General features: G+C 46.5%; 1 protein-coding gene across 3 annotated transcripts; it reads left to right on the top strand.

The window, feature by feature from the left end:
• Positions 1–5,037: 5,037 nt before the first annotated feature.
• Positions 5,038–18,942, top strand: MILR1 (mast cell immunoglobulin like receptor 1). Of its 3 annotated transcripts, XM_036496118.2 has the most exons (7): positions 5,038–5,114; positions 5,200–5,241; positions 9,714–9,992; positions 11,128–11,232; positions 15,083–15,178; positions 18,233–18,301; positions 18,623–18,942. In XM_036496118.2, the coding sequence occupies exons 1-7, from the start codon at positions 5,060–5,062 to the stop codon at positions 18,688–18,690; spliced, it is 714 nt and encodes a 237-aa protein (XP_036352011.2). In that variant the 5' UTR covers positions 5,038–5,059; the 3' UTR covers positions 18,691–18,942. The 3 variants fall into 3 exon arrangements, with proteins under 3 accessions (XP_036352011.2, XP_058532155.1, XP_058532154.1); XM_058676172.1 differs by lacking the exon at positions 9,714–9,992 and having other exon boundaries at positions 5,046–5,114; XM_058676171.1 differs by lacking the exon at positions 11,128–11,232 and having other exon boundaries at positions 5,046–5,114.
• Positions 18,943–19,555: the final 613 nt, after the last annotated feature.

The following is a 19,555-nucleotide window of genomic DNA, read 5'->3' as shown; positions in this document are numbered from 1 at the left end:
TACAGAGAGAAGGATATACAGACAGAAAGATCTTCCATCCACTGGTTCACTCCCCAAATAGCTGCAATGACTGGAACTGAGCCGATCCGAGGCCAGGAGCCAGGAGCTTCTTCTGGGTCTCCCACGTGGGTGCAGGGTCCCAAAGCATTGGGCTGTCCTCTCCTGTTCTCCCAGGCCACAAACAGGGAGCTGAATGGGAAGTGGAGCAGCTGCGTCATGAAAGAGCACTTATATGGGATCCCAGCACATTCAAGGCAAGGACTTCAGCCACTAGTCTACTGCGCTGGGCCCTGATTATTTCAATAACAAACCAAGAATGAGGCTGGCATTGTGTAGTGGATAAAGCCGCTGCTTGAGATACTGGTGTCCCTTATGGGTGCCAGTTCATGTTCTGGTTGCTTTACTTCTGACACAGCTCCCTGCTAATGGTCTGGGGAAAGCAGTGAAGGCTGGCCCAAGCGTTTGGGGCTCAGGACCCATGTGGGAGACTTGGATGTAGCTGTTGGTTTTGGTTTAGCCCAGTCCCTGCCACTGCAGCCACTTGAGGAATGAACCAGTGGATGAAAGCTCTGTCTGTTGCTGTCTTTCTGTAACTTTGACTTTCAAATAAATAATGACCTGTTTAAAAATGCAAACGATAGGGCCAGCATTGTGTCTCAACAGGCTAATCCTCCAGTTTCAAGCTCCAGCATCTCATATGGGTGCTGGTTAGTGTTCCAGCTGTTCCACTTCCAGTGTAACTCTCTGTTTATGGCCTGGGGAAACAGTGAAGGATGGCTCAAATGCTTGGGACTCTGAGCACCTGTGTGGGAAACCCAGAAGGGGCTCCTGGCTTTAGATCAGCTTAGTTCCGGCCATTGCAGCCCTTTGGGGAATGAACCAATGAATGGAAGATCATTCTGTCTCCCTCTCTGGAAATCTGCCTTTGCAATAAAAATAAATCAATCTCTTTAAAAAAAAAAAAGAAATAGGGCCCGGCAGCGTGGCCTAGCAGCTAAAGTCCTCGCCTTGAAAGCCCAGGGATCCCATATGGGCGCCGGTTCTAATCCCGGCAGCTCCACTTCCCATCCAGCTCCCTGCTTGTGGCCTGGGAAAGCAGTCGAGGACGGCCCAATGCTTTGGGACACTGCACCCGCGTGAGAGACCCGGAAGAGGTTCCTGGTTCCTGGCTTCAGATCGGCGCACATCGACCCGTTGTGGCTCACTTGGGGAGTGAATCATCGGACGGAAGATCTTCCTCTCTGTCTCTCCTCCTCTGTGTATATCTGGCTGTAATAAAATGAATAAATCTTTAAAAAAAAAAAAAGAAATACAAACATAAGTGACACTCAGATATTACATTGTTAAGAGTTGAAAATAACGAATATGTCTAACAAGAATGGCAGTTATATTGTAGCACATCTCCTTATTCTACTAAGCATTCTATAATCTGAGTGAACAAAATAATAACAATGTCTTCCATCTATTTTTAATCAGGTATTTGAAATGATGAAAATCATGGGACAGCTTATTTTTTAATTTTTTCTTTAAAGATATTTATTTGAAAGTCAAAGAATAAGAGAGATTCCCCAGCTGAAGCCAGGAGCCTGGAACTCCTTGTGGGTAGTTGAGGCCATCCTATGGTATTTTTCCAAGGGCGTGAACAGGAAGCTGGATCAACAGTAGGGTAACAGGGACTCAAACCAACTCTCACATGGGATGCCAGCATCACAGGAGTTGAGTTAACACGCTGCACCACAGCACGGGTGATTTTAGCCTCAAAATTGGATCCAAAAAGCAAAGAATGTTTTAAAAATTCCTTCAGATTTTTTTTTTTTTTAACCTAAAGAAGCTGCCCAACATGATAGCCTAGTGGCTAAATCCTCGCCTTGCATCTATCGGAATCCCATATGGGTGCCAGTTTGTACCCCACCTGCTCCACTTCCCATCCAGCTCCCTGCTTGTGGCCTAGGAAGGCAGTCGAGGACGGTCCAAAACCTTGGGACCCTGCACCCACTTGCGAGACCCAGAGGAGGCTCCCGGTTCCTGACTTCGGATCAACTCAGCTCTGGCCATTACAGTCACATGGGGAGTGAACCAGTTCTTGGAAGATCTTCCTCTCTGTCTCTCCTCCTCTCTGTTTAACTGATTTTGTAGTAAAAATAAATAAATCTTTTTTTAAAAAATCTGCAAAAACAAACCCAATGCAGGTGAGGGTGTCTACAAAGCTAAGCATGCCAAAAGGTGCTTCATGCGAATTAAAACCTAAAGCCGAGGTACCACAAAATCACATTGCCAACCAGGCAGGTAATAAATACTATTAAGACACCCTTAACACTATCAAGTCATTATTAACACACTTAAGATTCCCCTTTAGGGTTCTACTGCTCAGGAGCTTGACGGAGGACACGTGGTCACTTTAACTGAGGATGTGATTAGAGATGTGGGTTGCACATCTCTTTTTATTTGCTACCATTCAGCACATCCGCAGGAAAGATTAAGTAATCTCTGGCTATTTTAGGACTTGAGCCACGGGAGGCTGCTGAGCCTCTTGGGTAGATTGTGACAGGACTAGATGAAGTTTGGGAACTGCTGAGGGACTCGTAACCATGTTAGTTGTCACTGGAAAGAAGGTGGAACTTGTTAGGAATATATATTCTTCACGAGTGACATTCTAACAGAGATGTCAATACTTCTGGATTTACAATGTTAGTCTGGTGGTGAATCAAAGAATATGATAACCTGTTTGTAACAAAACCAAATAAAGTATCAATTTCAAGAGAAAAACTATGAGATTTTTAAGTACACTATGACATGCAAATGCATTTGCTACTGGGGAGCAGAAATCAAAGTACATGAACCCCAAAGTCATTTAAATTTTTTGAATCCTAATGCTTCACTAACAGGCAAATATTGAAGGCCAATGAAAGGACAAATAAAATTAAACTGGTGAATTAAATGATTTTTATTATCTGGAAATATTATGGAATGGAAATACCACCTCTACAATATTTTATTATTTTATTTTTTAAGATTTATTTATTTGGGGATCAACACCAATGGCTCAATAGGTTACTCCTCTACTTGATAGTGCCAACATCTCATATGGGCACTGGTTCCTGTTCCATTTGCTCTACTTTCCATCCAGCACCCTGCTTGAGAAAGTAGTAGAGGATGGCCCAAGCCCTTGGGACTCTGAACCTATATGGGAGAACCAGAAGAAGCTCCTGACTCCCAGCCAGCCCAGATATGGCCACTAAGACCATTGGGAAATGAACCAGTGGATGGAAGATCCTTCTCTCTGCTTCTCCTTCTTTCTGTAAACATGACTTTGTTTTTATTTATTTTTGTCTATTTTTATTGGAAAGGCAGATATACAGAAAGAAGGAGAGACAGAAAGATCTTCCATGCACTGGTTCACTCCCCATGAGGCTGCAATGGCCAGAGCTGAGCTATCCGAAGCCAGGAACCGGGAGCTTCTTCTGGGTCTTGCAAGTGGGTGCAGGGTCCCAAGGCTTTGAGCCATCCTGTAGTGTTTTCCCAGGCCACAAGCAGAGAACTGGATGGGAAATGGAATAGCTGGGATACGAACTGGCACTCAAATGGGATCCTGGCAGATGCAAGACATATAACACTTGGCCTCTTCAAAATATTTGTGGAGGGCCCAGTGGAGTGGCTTAGTGGCGAAATCCTCACCTTGCAACCACCAGGATCCCATATGGGCACTGGTTGGTGTCCAGCTGTCCCTCTTCCCTCCCAGCTTCCTGTCTATAATCTGGGAAAACAGTGGATAATGGCTCAAAGCCTTGGGACCCTGCATCCACGTGGGGGACCTGGAAGAAGCTCCTGGCTTTGGATCAGCTCAGCTCCTGCCGTCCAGAGGATCTGCTGTGGCCTGGGAAACAGCAGAGGATAGTCCAAAAGCTTGGGACCCTGAACCTGTGTGAGAAACCAGAAAGAAGCTCCTGGATCCTGGCTTTGGAAGGGCTCAGCTCTAGCACTGTGGGTTGTCTGAGGAGTGAACCAACAGATGGAAGATCTTTCCCTCTGTCTCTGCTTCTCTCTGCAAATTTTCCTTTCCAATAAAAATAAATAAATCTTTTAGGAAGATTGTTTTTAAAAGATTGTTTTAAAAACTAAGATTTTTTAATTTGGAAGAAGAGAGATGTCCTTTTTATTTGATTTGATCTTCCATCTGCTGGTTCACTTCCCAATGGCCACAGTGGCTGGAGCTAAGCTGATTTGAAACTAGGAGCTAGGAACTTGTGAGTCTCCTGCGTGGGCATAGGGGCCCAAGGATTTCAGTCATCCTCCACTGCTTTCCCAGGCTAAAAGCAAGGAGCTGGATGGGAAATGGAGTAGTTGGGATAAGAAGCAGTGCCCATATGGGATCCTGGCATTGCATGGTGGAGGATTAGCCTGTTGAACCATCATACATCCCCGATAAATTCACTTTTTAAAAGATTTATTTATTCATTTGAAAGGCATATTTACAGAGAGAAAAGGAGAGACAGAGATCTTCCATTTGCTGGTTCCTTCCTCCAAATACTGCAACAGTGGGAGCTGCGCCAGTCCAAAACCAGGAGTCTTCCACAAGGATGTGGGACCCAAAGACTTGGGGCATCTTTCACTGCCCTTCCATTAGGCACATTAGCAGGGAGCTGGATTGGAAGCGGAGTTGCCAGAATGCAAACCCATTTCTGTTGCCATGTGGGTGTATGTTCACTTATGCTAGTCAATATTTGCTTCCAAAGACTAAGCCAATCTTCTATTGAAGTCCTTTTGATGTAGATTGAGTCCAGACAGAGATGATCACAACGACGGTGGAACGGTCAGTGTTTTGTCTTTCCCATCAGCCACACTGCTAGCCGGCCTGAGGGGCAACGTGCCACACCCCCTTCCTGTGAGAATGCACAAAAGAGCGGAGCTTTAAACCAACAAGCTATTGGGTAATGCTTTATCACAACCGTCTGAGGTTCCTTGCTCAGGAAAGAGGAGGAGGAAGTTCTCTTGGTGATTCACCACTCTCACACGCGCCGTCCAGACTCCTCAGGCCGCCATACTCCATTCGCTCGGGAGAATGCGGGGCCATGTGAACAACCTGCTCATTTGGGGCATTTTCTCCTCTGTTACATGTAAGTGCTTACCATTCTAAGGTCGAGCCTGCAAACTCATACATTTATGGGGAGAGAGCTTTCGCATGTTCCTTTTCTCTTTCAGTTCAAAGCACTGCCTTGGACTGTGAGACAATTAAATCAAAACGTAAGTTTCATTGATCTCTCTGTTAATCAGTCTTCACTGAGCTGGTGGCAGGCTCATGGACAAACATGCGGTCACTTGGGTCAGCCTGTGTTAAATGGATGCCAAAGACCAGTGCTTTTTCAATTACCATTATTTACAATGAAGTCATTTTAGGGAACTAACTGGAACATATTCTTTAGAATGGAATTCATCGTTCTCTTGTTTTCCAGTTGTGATTTACTTGAGATGGGGGAGAGAATGAGAGGTTCGCAGAGAACAGATGGGGAAGGAGGAGGGGAAGAAAGAGGGGGGCAGGGAATGGGAGACAGAAGCAGAACTAGACATTCTCATGGACTGGTCACGCTGCAAGGGCCAGCAACCACAGAGGGGCCAGACAAAAACCAGGAGCCTACGGTTCTCTCCATGCCTCCCCTGGGGGTGGCAGGGACCCAGTTACTTGAGCCATCACCAGCCTCCCAGGGTGTGCATTAACAGGAAGCTAGAATTGAGAGTCAGAGTTGGTACCCAAACCCAGGCACTCGGGCATTTTAATTGATGGCTTGAACAAAATGCCAGATGCCTGTCTTTTGTCATTGTCTTTAAGTACAAAAATCAATGCATTTAAAAAATAATGAAAGAGATGTTAGAAATATGCCCCGGGATACAGTCTCCCTTTCATGCTAAACCTGACCCTACCCTTTACCAGCTGGCAGCAGCCTGTAAAAGAAGGATGACAGCCCCTCCCTAGAAGGGCTATAGGAGGACTGAGGGGACCACGGTGCTGCCTAGTGTTTAGCAAGCCACCGGTAAACATGAGCCGGGGCAGGCACTGGGCACAGGGGCCACGGTATCACTTAGGGTCTCCCATAGCCCAGACGGGAGTACTTGATCTGCCTCCCAGCTTGGCTGTTGACTCCGATTTCCCGCTCGGGTGGACAGTGGCCAGCAGCTGGGACGGCCCAGTGTCTGGGTGCCTGCCACTCACACGGGAAACCTGAATTCCTGTCTCCCAGGCCTCTACAACATTGGAAGTCTGTTTGTCTGTCTTTGTCTCTCCAATCAATTAAAAAACTAATGAGCAGTGTTGGCTACGGTTGTTGTTACTGTATACAATGTAAATATTCTGTAACGCCTCCTCAGTTCCATTCTCTGCTTCCAGAAGTGGTAGCTGGCAATTGTCATTTTCTATCTTATATCCGATAAATTCCTTGGTGATTTTTTTAACTTACATTTTATAGACATCACTCTAAGTAGAAAAGATTTACCTCTTTTTGGCAATAAATGTATAGGATTTTTTAAAATTTATTGATTACATTGCATTATGTGACACAGTTTTATAGGCACTGGGAAGATGTATAGAATTTTATGACTCAGCCTTAAATTGTATAACCCCTTTTAATAATTTCTGTTTTTCTTTTGGTAATATAAACAGTTCTCCACAAATATCTTTGTGTAAAATACATTTTGTGGACACAGGAGTGTTTGACAGTATCTTGTAGAATCGAATCAAATAAATAATAGAAAAAACAGACCATCTATCACAGTGTTTGATAGTACAGCATGGACCAAATTGCCTTAATATTTCTTTTTTATTTAAAAAAGTATTTATTGGGCCCAGCACAGTAACCTAGTGGCTAAAGTTGCACCGGGATCCCATATGGGCACTGGTTCATATCCTACTGTTCCACTTCCCTTCCAGCTCCCTTTTGTGGCCTGGGAAAGCAGTAGAAGATGAACCAAAGCCTTGGGACCCTGCACCTATGTGGGAGAGCTAGAGGAGGCTCTTGATTCCTGGCTTTAGATCGACTCAGCTCTGGCTGTTGTGGCTGCTTGGGGAGTGAACCAGTAGATAGAAGATCTTTCTCTTTGTATCTCCTTCTCTCTGTAAATCTGGCTTTCCAATAATAAATAAATATATCTTTTAAACATATATGTATATATTTTTTCATTTGAAAGGCAGATTTACAGAGATAAAGAAAGACAAAGATAGGATCTTCATCCATAGTTTCACTTCTCAAATGATTGTGATGGCGGAGCTGAGCTGATCTGAATGAAGTCAGGAACCAAGACCCAGGAGCCAGACAAGAGCTTCTTCTGGGTCTCGCACATGGGTGCAGGGGCCCAAACATTCGAGCCATCCTCCACTGCTTTTTGAGGCCACAAGCAGAGAGCTGGATTGGGAAGTGGAACAACGGGACTAAAGAACCATATGGAATCCATATGGAATGCTGGTGCAGCAAGGCAGAGGATCAGCCTGTTGTGCCACTGCACCAGACCCAATATTTCTTTCTTTTTATTTTTTTAATTATTTATGGGTTTGACATAATGGCTTAGTGGCTAAATCCTCACCTTGCATGCACACGTGGGATCCCATATGGTCACCGGTTCATGTCCCGGCTTCTCCACTTCCCATCCAGCTCCCTGATTGTGGCCTGCAAAAACAGTAGAGGATAGTCCTAAACCTTGGGACCCTGCACCCATGTGGGAGATCCAGAGGAAGCTCCTGGCTCCTGACATTGAACCAGCTCAGCTTTGGCCACTGCAATGAACCAGTGGGGAATGAACCAGTGGATGGAAGATCTTTCTCTCTGTATCTTCTTTTCTCTGTAAATCTGCCTTTTCAATTAAAAAAATCTTTAAAAGTATATATTTGAAGAAAAGAGTATGTATTTGCTTTCTTTTGAAAGGCTAAGTTAACAGAGACAGAAAGGAGGGGGTGAGGAAGCAAAGAGCTTCCACCTGCTGGTTTGCTTCCCAAATGGTCACAATGGCTGAGGCTGGGTCAAGCTAAAATCAGGAGCCAGGAACTACACCTGGCTCTCCCACGTGGTTGGCAGATCTGTTTCAATATTTCCGAAGCAGAATAGTGGTCCTAATAGAGTCTGCTTCAGGTCTCTCTGGCGGGAGGAGTAGACAGCTCCAAGGAATCAGTCTGATCAATTCCATCTTACAAAGAGCTTTGTTAGACATGGAAGCTTCCTCCCACACTGATCAGTGTGGCTGTGTGGGCAAGAAACACCTCCTACAGAAGAGCTCACTGTGCGGCCAGCATTGTGGCATAGTATGCTAAGTCTCTGCCTGAAGTGTCGGCGTTTCATATGGACACCAGTTTGTGTCGCGGCTGCTCTACTTCTGATCCAACTCCTTGCTTGTAGCTTGGGAAAGCAGCGGAGTTGCAAAATGTATCAAGTCCTTGAGCTCCTGCAATCATGTGGGGAAACTCAGGAGAAGCTCCTGGCTTCAGATCAACTGAGCTCTGCACAGGCACAGCGCCCACTTACAGAGTGAACCAGCCAATGGAAGATCTCTCTCTCACTTCCTGTCTCTTCTCCACTCCTTCAGTGATTCTGACTTTCCAATTGAAATACATAAGTCTTTCTTTAAACATTGTTAAACTTTAATTGGAGAAATCAGATTTACAGAGTGAAGGAGAGATATAAAAATCTCTCTGTTGATTCATTCCCCAAATAGCCGCAACCATCGGTGCTGAGGCCATCTGAGGTCAGGAGCTTCTTCCAGGTCTCCCACACAAGTGCAGGGTGCCAAGGTTTTGGGTCATCCTCAACTGCTTTCCCAGGCCACAAGTAGGGAGCTGGATGAAAAGTGGAGTAGCTGGGATATGAACCAGTGCCCATATGGGATCCCACGTGTGCAAGGCGAGGACTTTAGCCACTAGGCTACTGTGCCGGGCCCAAAATAAATTAGTTGAAAAAAAAAAAGTTGGGCCAGGTACGATGGATCAAATGACTAATCCTCCATCTTACAAGTGCCGGGATTCCACATGCATGCTGGGTTATGTCCCAGCTGCTCCACTTTCCATCCAGTTCCCTGCTTGTGACCTGGGATAGCAGTGGGGGATGGCCCAAGGCTTTGGAGCCCTGCAGCCACATGGGAGACCCAGAAGAAGCTCCTAGCTTTGGATCAGCTCAGTTCTGGCTGTTGCAGACATAAGGGAAGTGAAGCAGCAGATGGAAGATCTTTCTTTCTGTCTATAAATCTGCCTTTCTAAAAAGATAGATAATTCTTTAAAAAAAAGAAAGAAAAGCTCCTCAGGTAAAGGGTTCCAATCACCCTGATCTATAAGAACATGGCTGGTTATTATCAGTGGATTTTTTTTTTAAAGATTTATTCATTTTATTACCACCAGATATACAGAGAGGAGGAGAGACAGAGAGGAAGATCTTCCATCCGATGATTTACTCCCCAAGTGAGCCACAACGGCCGGTGCGCGCCAAGCCGAAGCCAGGAACCTGGAACCTCCTCCGGGTCTCCCGTGCGGGTGCAGGGTCCCAATGCATTGGGCCATCCTCAACTGCTTTCCCAGGCCACAAGCAGGGAGCTGGATGGGAAGTGGAGCTGCCAGGATTAGAACTGGCACCCATATGGGATCCTGGGGCGTTCAAGGCGAGGACTTTAGCTGCTAGGCCATGCCGCCGGGCCCATTATCAGTGGATTTTAAGCAGGATGTTTTCTTGTGTCACTTTGTTTCCCAGGATTCCCTTCTCCAACTTTGAATGCAGAAACTACTGTGGTCGCAATGGGTCAGAATGTGTCTCTGTTTTGTTCCCACAAGAACACATCACTGGAAATCACCTACTACTTGTTTCGTAATACAAAACTTCTTGGTGACCAGACTGGAAAAATGGAACGTGCAGTTTTTAACATAAGCATCTCAAAAAACAAGGATTTGGGCCCCTACAAATGCAAGGCAGTAAGTTTCAACTGTACCCAGCAAGGAAAATATAGCCAAGAGCTCAACTTCACAATTGTGGGTGAGTAGGCCTTCCTTGTTGTTTGGGAACCCTGTGAATGCTGAGATTCTTTCATTGTTCTTGTAGACACTTGCTCAAGAGCCTGGAAAGTGTGTCCCTGGGAGCTGCGTTAAAAAAAAGGATTTATTTATTTTGATTGGAAAGGCAGATTTACAGAGAAGGAGACACACACACACACACACACACACACACACTCACACAGATCTTCTGTCCACTCGGTCACTCTCCAACTGGCCACAACGGCCAGAGCTGAGCTGATCCAAAGTTAGGGGCCAGGAGTCCTTTTGGGGTCTGCATCTCTCTTGGAATGACCAGATCTGAAATTTTGGATTTCCACCTTTTAAAAAACATTGATTTCTAACACCTGTGCCTGTCCACCTGGCTATTCTGCTGCTAATGCTGGATGTGTCTAAACTTCCATCACCTCTCTTGATTTAGAGCTAAAAAGGGACCATTGGCCCAGCTCTGGGTCTGAAGGCGCTGTCCCTCTCTGCAGCCTGAGGGTCCCAGAGAGCAATGGAGATGTATCCACCTGGCCCTATACTCCCATTTCCCTATTCCAAAGTCTGGGTACCTAAGGGAAAGAGGAAGTAGAGACAGAGAAAAATATCATATTCTTAGGATAGTGTCTATGAAACTAAGAAATCCGTTTTCTACATATTCATAAATAAATGTTTAATAACTTTATATTTTTTTCATGGGAATGATCCCAGAGAGACAAGGCCGCACACCAGTTTCTTAGCACAGTGTTTCACATGTAGCTAATAGTAAATAAACAGTGGTTTCTTGGGGGACAGAAACCATGCCAGCATGGGTCAGGGGCCTCCCAATCAGCACACAGGTCTTCCTGATGATGAGACACTGCCAACGTTGTCAGTCATTTGTCAGTTCAGCGCTGTACTGCCTTTCTCTCCCTGTGCGAACTCTGTAGAAGGTGTGCTTGGTCATGCTTTAAGAACTTTCCTGACCAACAAGACAACTCCTGTGAGCTGCAGGTGTCTGTCACAGGTCAGGAACCCTCACACAGAGGATACTGGTCATCGTGGGGAGCAGGCATGGGAGCCCCTCCTGGCATGCAGAGCCATGCCATGTGAAGAAATCCACGCTGTGGCTCATGGACTGCTGTCCCTTCCAGATGGAGATGCTTGTCCATTATGCCTGCAGCTACTGCTTCCGGTGTTGCTGCTGCTGGCCATGGCCCTAATTCTGGGGTTTTGGATTCGACGAAGACGCAAAGCAGGTATGTTATTTCAGCGTTAAGTTGCCATTGTTTGCCCATGGGTTTCAGAGACAGACAGCAGGGAGAGGGCAGGGAGGAAGGTGAAATGGAACGGAGAGGAAAGGAAGAGAGAAGAAGAGGAGAATAAGGTGGGGTTTGGGCAAGTGAATTCACTGTGCCAACCTGTCCTAGCTGGCTGGGTGCTCACATGACCAGTCTTTTCCCAGTGAAGTTGCAAATAGAGATGGCAGCCTGGGCAGGAAGTCGCCAAGGCCAACAATAAGAAAAATCTGTGTCTACATTTTGCTGTCACCATCTCAAAAGTCTTAGTAAGAGGTCAGCATCATGGGGCAGTGGGTTAAGCTGCTGTTTGCAACACTGGCATCTCATATGAGCACTGGTTCTAGTCCCAGCCACTCCACTTCTGATCTGATTCCCTGTTAATGCACCTGGGAAAACAGCAGAAAAATGCCCAAGTGCTTAGGGCCCTGCCACGCATTGGGAGACCCAGATGGAGTTCCAGCTTCTATCTTCAACCTGGTCCAGCTCCCACTGTGGCATGCAGCCATTTCGAGAGGGAACCAGCAGGTAGAACCTCTTTCTGAAACTGCCTTTCAAATAGATAAACAAATCTAAAAAAAACCCAAAAAAACAGAAAATCGTTCACAGCCTCCATGGAAGCCTCAACTCCCGCCTGTCACTCATGTCTTAAGACAATCTTTGGCCTTCTCATTTGGCACTTGAGGGTAGAGCGTTTTCAAGATTTGCGCAAAAGACAGCTGTGTGTCTCAGGGCAGGCACCCACCAGCAAGCAGAGGGGGTGTAGATCACACATGGTGCTGTGACTCTCTGAGCCTCAACATTCTGACCTGAGGAATGGGGCCACTGAGACACTGGCAGAATAGGCAAGAGAAACAAACGATACGTCTTAGTCCCCAGGTCTCCCTTCATCTTTGAGGCCGTAACTCAAAGAAGTGACTCTCTGTGAACATAAGATGACGATAGTTGTAAACACTTTCTACACTTAAAAAAATGTTTTATTTATTTTTATTGGAAAGGCAGATTTTACAGAAAGAAGGAGATATAGAGAAAGATCTTCTATCTGCTGGTTCACTCCCCAAGTGGCTACAAAGGCCAGGGCTGAGCCAGTCCCAAGCCAGGAGATTCTTCTGGGTCTCCCACATGGGTGCAGGGTCCCAAGGCTTTGGGCAATCCCCTGCTGCTTTCTCAGGCCACAAGCAGGGAGCTGGATGGGAAGTGGAGTAGCCAGGATAAAAACTGGTGCCCATATGGGATCTTGGTGGGTGCAAAGTGAGGATTTAGCTGCTAGGTCATCATGCCAGGCCCAACACCTTCTACATTTTAAAAACATGCCTGGATTACTGGCTTGAGCTAAAATAGAACTTGGCTGGGCTGCTCACTATCTCTCGAAGGAAAGACAAGGTGGCCATTTCTGGAAGCTTCTTGCAGAGTGTGTGGTCCTCATGGAGCCCAGGAAGTGGGCAGGTGCTGTAGGCAGATCCCTGGGGAGTCATAGTTTTCCTTCATTGCCTGCCAGGGTGGACTGTGGGAGCACGTCAGCTTTTCTTTTTTATATATATATTTGTGTAAATTTATTTAAAATTGAATTCAAATTTACTACCATATGCCTCAAAGGCTAAACATAATATAGACTATTGTAATCATTTATATGAATTGGTTTTAAAAACCAGTTCAATATGTTTAATCAATGTCATGAATTTCCTATCTGTACAGTTGTCATCCTCCTAAATTCCATGATATGTACTTTCACAGCATACAGATTTTAAATAAAATTGAATAGACTTTTGTAGCCTGCATTATGGAGGAACTTCTGTTTTCATCCAATTGACTGATTTAACATCAGAAAAGAACCACTTTCCTTAACTACAAGATAGCCAGATTTTGTATATATATATATATATATATAAAATCTCCTTAAGCACAGGATTTTCTTTTTTTTTTTTTTTTTTTTTTTAAAGATTTTATTATTATTGGAAAGCCGGATATACAGAGAGGAGGAGAGACAGAGAGGAAGATCTTCCATCCGATGATCCACTCCCCAAGTGAGCTGCAACGGGCCGGTACGCGCCAATCCGATGCCGGGACCAGGAACTTCTTCCAGGTCTCCCACGCGGGTGCAGGGTCCCAAAGCTTTGGGCCGTCCTCAACTGCTTTCCCAGGCCACAAGCAGGGAGCTGGATGGGAAGTGGAGCTGCCGGGATTAGAACCGGCGCCCATATGGGATCCCGGGGCTTTCAAGGCGAGGACTTTAGCCGCTAGGCCACGCCGCCGGGCCCTAAGCACAGGATTTTCATGTGTCAGTCGTATTTACTGATTGTCCCTTGTTTACAAATCTGTGTATTATATAGAATAATGTGAAAGTAATCGATGTTTTAAAATGTGCCCTTGTTTCCTTTTTTTTGTTGTTATATTATTTTTTATTGATTACATTGCATTATGTGACACGTCTCATAGGCTCTGGGATTCCCCCAGCCCCTCCCCCCATAGTGGATTCCTCCACCTTGTTGCAATATTACAGTTCAAATTCAATTAAGATTCTTTCATTGCAAGCATAGAGTCCAGCATCTTATTGTCCAGATAAATTCAACGGTTTCTTGGGGAGACCATCTCTGATCTGAAAGCAGAGCTGGCAGAATATCATCCCGATCAATTAAAAGCCACAACATAACATCAACATCAATTTACAACATTATGGAATTAATTGACATGGTATTGAGTAACCAATACGTTAAAAAATGCAAGTTCTTTTTTTTTTTTTTTAAGATTTATTATTGGGCCCGGTGGCGTGGCCTAGCAGCTAAAGTCCTTGCCTTGAACGCCCCAGGATCCCATATAGGCGCCGGTTCTAATCCCGGCAGCTCCACTTCCCATCCAGCTCCCTGCTTGTGGCCTGGGAAAGCAGTCGAGGATGGCCCAAAGCTTTGGGACCCTGCACCCCCGTGGGAGATCCAGAAGAGGTTCCTGGCTCCCGGCTTCAGATCGGCACAGCACCAGCCATTGCAGTCACTTGGGGAGTGAATCATCGGACGGAAGATCTTCCTCTCCGTCTCTCCTCCTCTCTGTATATCCGGCTTTCCAATAATAATAAATCTTTTTTTTTAAAAGATTTATTTATTTTATTACAAAGTCAGATATACAGAGAGGAGGAGAGACAGAGAGGAAGATCTTCCATCCCATGATTCACTCCCCAAGTGAGCCGCCACGGGCCGGTGTTGTGCCGATCTGAAGCCGGGAACCAGGAACCTCTTCCGGGTCTCCCACGCGGGTGCAGGGTCCCAAAGCTTTGGGCCGTCCTCGACTGCTTTCCCAGGCCACAAGCAGGGAGCTGGATGGGAAGTGGAGCAGCCGGGATTAGAACCGGTGCCCATATGGGATCCCGGCACATTCAAGGCAAGGACTTTAGCCGCTAGGCCACACCGCCGGGCCCAAAAAATGCAAGTTCTTAACCGCATCCTCTGACTACTTCATTGACATTTCAATTTTGGTTTATACACAGACCCGGGTGCTATAAACCTTGACATGGCTATAGGGTACTATTCAGCTGTCTCGTGACTATTTTCATTTTCCGCAGCTTCCCTGTGTCCATGGGGGTTCCAGGTACCCCCTGCTTACTGCCTGAGCCTTATTTTTTCCCCTGTAATCTACTTATTGTACTTCCTAAAGATTCTCCGTCTTATCAAACGTGTCTGTATCCTCTGCCGCCATCTTGCCTCCTTCCCAGCTTTTCCGTCAGAACGTTAGGTGGGGAAGAGCCTGCTCCTTGGCAGCAGAGTTGAAAACTATAAGGCTGGCTCGGTTTCCTGTGGTGATTCTGTCCCAATTCCTATAGGAAAAACTATGAGAAAGAATGAGCTCAAGTTCCATGAAAATACCCTGGAGGAAGTGGAGAGCTACGCAAGCATTGAGACCTGTAAGACTCAAGCAGGTGAGAGAGCTTTGTTGAGTGTCTTGATTGACTTTCGGGTTTTGTGTATTTTTACTTTGTCGTGTGGTACAGGCTTCTGGGTAAGGACTGTAGATCAACAATGAACTTCCCGGGCCCGGCGGCGTGGCCTAGCGGCTAAAAGTCCTCGCCTTGAAAGCCCCGGGATCCCATATGGGCGCCGGTTCTAATCCCGGCAGCTCCACTTCCCATCCAGCTCCCTGCTTGTGGCCTGGGAAAGCAGTTGAGGACGGCCCAATGCATTGGGACACTGCACCCGCGTGGGAGACCCGGAAGAGGTTCCAGGTTCCCGGCTTCGGATCGGCGCGCATCGGCCCGTTGCGGCTCACTTGGGGAGTGAAACATCGGACGGAAGATCTTCCTCTCTGTCTCTCCTCCTCTGTGTATATCTGGCTGTAATAAAATGAATAAATCTTTAAAAACAAAAAAAAAAAAAAAACAATGAACTTCCCACCCCTGACAGAAGCCCCTGAGTGCTTCCACGGTGACTGTGTGTTGGCTCCCATCAACATACATGGTAGCTTGTCTCAGATATGCCATCAGACACCTTGAACAGCGAATCTTGGAGGGTTTTAATTGAGAAAAAAAAATTGGGAAAGGCAGAGAGATGGGTGGACAGAGAGAGTTCCCATTTGCTGATTTTTTTCCCCCAAATACCCTCAACAGCGAGGACCGCACTGAGGCTGAAGCCAGGAGCCAGCATCAGTGCAGGTCTCCCACGTGAATGGCAGGAATTTCATTACTTGAAGCACCTCTCACTTTTTTTAACGATTTATTTATTTTTATTGCGAAGTCAGATATACAGAGTGGAGGAGAAACAGAGAGGAAGATCTTTTGTCCGATGGTTCACTCCCTAAGTGACCGCAACAGCTAGAGCTGAGCCAATCCAAAGCCAGGAGCCAGGAGCCTCTCCCGGGTCTCCCACACAGTGCAGTGTTCCAAGGCTTTGAGTCATCCTTGACCACTCTCTCAGGCCACAGGCAGGGAGCTGGATGGGAAGTGGGGCTGCCGGGATTAGAACCGGCGACCATATGGGATCCTGGCATGTTAAAGGCAAGGGCTTTAGACGCGAGGCTACCACACTGGGAACTCCTCTCAGTCATGATTAGCAGGAAGCTAGAATCGGGAAACTGAACCTTGGCTCTCTGATGTGCCCAAGCAGAGTCTTAAGGAGCCAAACGCCAGGCCCCTTGCAGATTGCTTTGTATCAATTCAGAATGTTCTGCACTATGTTCCAGAGTTTCCATGATAAACTTTTCTTCAAAAAATAATTATGTATTTAGGCCAGCACCATGTTGTAGCAGGCTAAGCTTCAGCCCTTTGGTGCCAGCACCCCAGTGGAGTTCTGACTGCTCCACTTCCCATCCAGCTCCCTGCTTGTGGCCTGGGAAAGCAGCAGAGGATGGCTCAAGGCCTTGCGACCCTGCACCCATGAGGGAGACCTGGAAAAAGACTCCTGACTGCCAGCTTTGGACTGGCCCAGCTCCAGCCTTTGTGGCCATTTGAGGAGTGAACCAATGGGTGAAGGATCTATCTGTCTCTTTCTGTCACTCTGCCTTTCAAATAAAAATAAGCAAATATTTAAATATATTATGTATGGTACATGTTAAATATTTTAAATGTTATATAAGATTTATTTGTTTTTATTTGAAAGGCAGAGTGACAGAATCTTCCATTTGCTAGTTCACTCTTCAAATGGCTCCAATATCCAGGGCTAGGCCAGGCCAAACCAGGAACCTGAATTTCCATCCACGTCTCCTACCTGGGTAGCAGGGGCCATCTTCTGCTGCTTTCCCAAGCACATTTAACAGGCAGGTGGATCAGAAGTGAAGCAGCTGGAACTCAAACCAGTGCTCCAAAAGGAGATTGGTATTGCAGGTGGTGACTTAACTCACTGAGCCACAACACCAGCCCCCTATTTATTTCAATTGACAAATAAAAATTATATACTATATCTGTCTTGTACCATGTGCTATTTTGACCACCATGTGTGTATGTTATGAAATAGTGAACCTATATATTAAATAGCATGACTATCGCCTGATCTGTGGTAAGGGCGTTTAAAATCCCTTGTAGGCAGGTACAGTGGCATAGTGTGCTAATGCTCCACTTGTGGCACTGGAATCCCAAATAGGGACCGTTCAGTCCTAGTTACTCCAGCTCCCTGCTTATAACCTGTGAAAACAGCAGAAGGCGGCCCAAGTCCCTAAACCCCTGTGACCACGTGGGAGATCCGGAGGAAGCTCCTGGCTCCTGGATTTAGATCAGATGAGCTTGGTCATTGTGGCCATTTGGGGAGTGAAGCAGCAGATGGAAGATCGTCTCTTCCTCTCTCTCTGCAACTGACTTTCAAATAAAAATAAATCTTTTTTGGGCCCAGCATGGTAGTCTAGCGGCTAGAGTCTTCTCGTTGAATGTGCTGGGATCCCATATGGGTGCTGGTTCTAATCCCGGCAGCCCCACTTCCCATCCAGCTCCCTGCCTGTGGCCTGGGAGAGTGGTCAAGGATGACCCAAAGCCTTGGGACACTGCACTGTGTGGGAGACCCGGGAGAGGCTCCTGGCTCCTGGCTTTGGATTGGCTCAGCTCTAGCTGTTGCGGTCACTTAGGGAGTGAACCATCGGACGGAAGATCTTCCTCTCTGTTTCTCCTCCTCTCTGTATATCTGACTTTCCAATAAAAATAAATAAATCTTTAAAAAGGATAAATAAATCTCTTTTAAAAATCTGCTTTCTTAGCCGTGTTTGAGAACCCACACTGTTATTAGCTTGGGCACTCTGTCATACGACACATGGTCATCTCTTACAAATGGTGTCACAGCTGCCTACGATGGAGGAAGGGTTCTGGGCCAGGGACAGCAATGAGAGTTGTGACAGAAAGCATTCATAGGACACTGAGTACATTCCCAATTTCTCTCATGTCCATTGCATTAGGGAGCCATGGGTGCCACACTTGGACTGCAGCGCTCTGTACCACTGTCCCCGTGGGATCAGAGACTCAGAGAACTGGCCCAGTAACACTCTGTCTTTTGCCTAGAACCTGGACCCTCCCTGGAGCTATTTTACGCCACCCCCGTCTTCCACAACCAGGCTTCTGAGCAGCAAGGTAAAATCATGGTGCGGGTTACAAGATGCTGTTGAAATAGGATGATGGGTCCTTGTGATGCCACCACCCTCGGAAGCTCTGGAAGCCTGTGGATGGGTGGCAGGGAGCCATAAGCCCACCAGGGAACTCAGTATCGAGCCAAAGCACCAGCTACTGGCAGATATGATCAGGAGATGGGGGTGGGAGGAGACATGCAGACCACTGCTGAAATGTGTTCAAGAATAAGCCCAGAAAAACCAGTCGCTTTTTGGTTCTGTTGTCATCTAGCTACTAGAAAAGGGATGCTAGTTTTTACTGAGTTGTTTTCCTCTTGTTTTTCAGAGGCCCATGATTATTGTGAAGCCGACTATACTTACCTAAATGTAAAAACACAGAGAGCAGGCATGTAGCTGAGCTGTCCCTGCCAGTCCCAGGCTGCAGTTCCGGACTCCAGCTTCCTGCCAATGTGGGGCTTGAGAGGCAGTGGTGATGGCTCCAGGACTTGAGGCCCTGCTCTCCTTCCTGGGAGACCTGGACTGAATTCCTGGCTCTAGCTTTGGCTCTCGCCAACCCCTGATTAACACAGGCATTTGTGGAGTGACCCAGCAAATGAAAGATCTCTCACAATTTTTAAAAATAATAATAAAGAAATAGGACCCGGTGCCATAGCCTAGTGGCTAAAGTCCTCGCCTTGAACGTGCTGGGATCCCACATGGACACCAGTTCTAATCCCGGTGGTGCAGCTTCCCATCTAGCTCTCTGCTTGTGGTCTGGGAGAGCAGTGGAGGATGGCCCAAAACGTTGGAACCCTGCACCTGCGTGGGAGACCTGGAAGAGGATCCTGGCTTCGGATCAGCATATCTCCAGCTGTTGCAGCCTCTTGGGGAGTGATTTAACGGACAGAAGATCTTCCTCTCTGTATATCTAACTTTCAAAAAAGAAAAAAAAACCTTCAAAAAAAGTCTAATTCTGGGGCTGCTGCAGGCTAATCCTCTGCCTGTGGCGCCAGTATCCCATATGGGTGCCAGTTTGTAGCTCAGCTCTCTGGGTATGGCCTGGGAAAGCAGTGGAGGATGGCCCAAGTACTTGGGACCCTGCACCCATGTTGGAGCCAGAAAGAAGCTTCTGGCGTCAGATTGGCTCAGCTGTAGCCATTAAGGCCATTTGGGAGTGAACCAATGGATAGAAAATCTCTCTCCCTCTCTGTGACTTTCAAATAAAATAAATAAATTTGAAAAACAAAAACAGTTCACCACAGTGCCATACTGTGGCTCA

This window comes from Ochotona princeps, chromosome 17 (assembly GCF_030435755.1).
Source record: "Ochotona princeps isolate mOchPri1 chromosome 17, mOchPri1.hap1, whole genome shotgun sequence".
Classification (NCBI taxonomy): domain Eukaryota; kingdom Metazoa; phylum Chordata; class Mammalia; order Lagomorpha; family Ochotonidae; genus Ochotona; species Ochotona princeps.
Note: the sequence above shows the minus strand (reverse complement) of the source record. Positions and strands in the feature narration are given on the sequence as shown.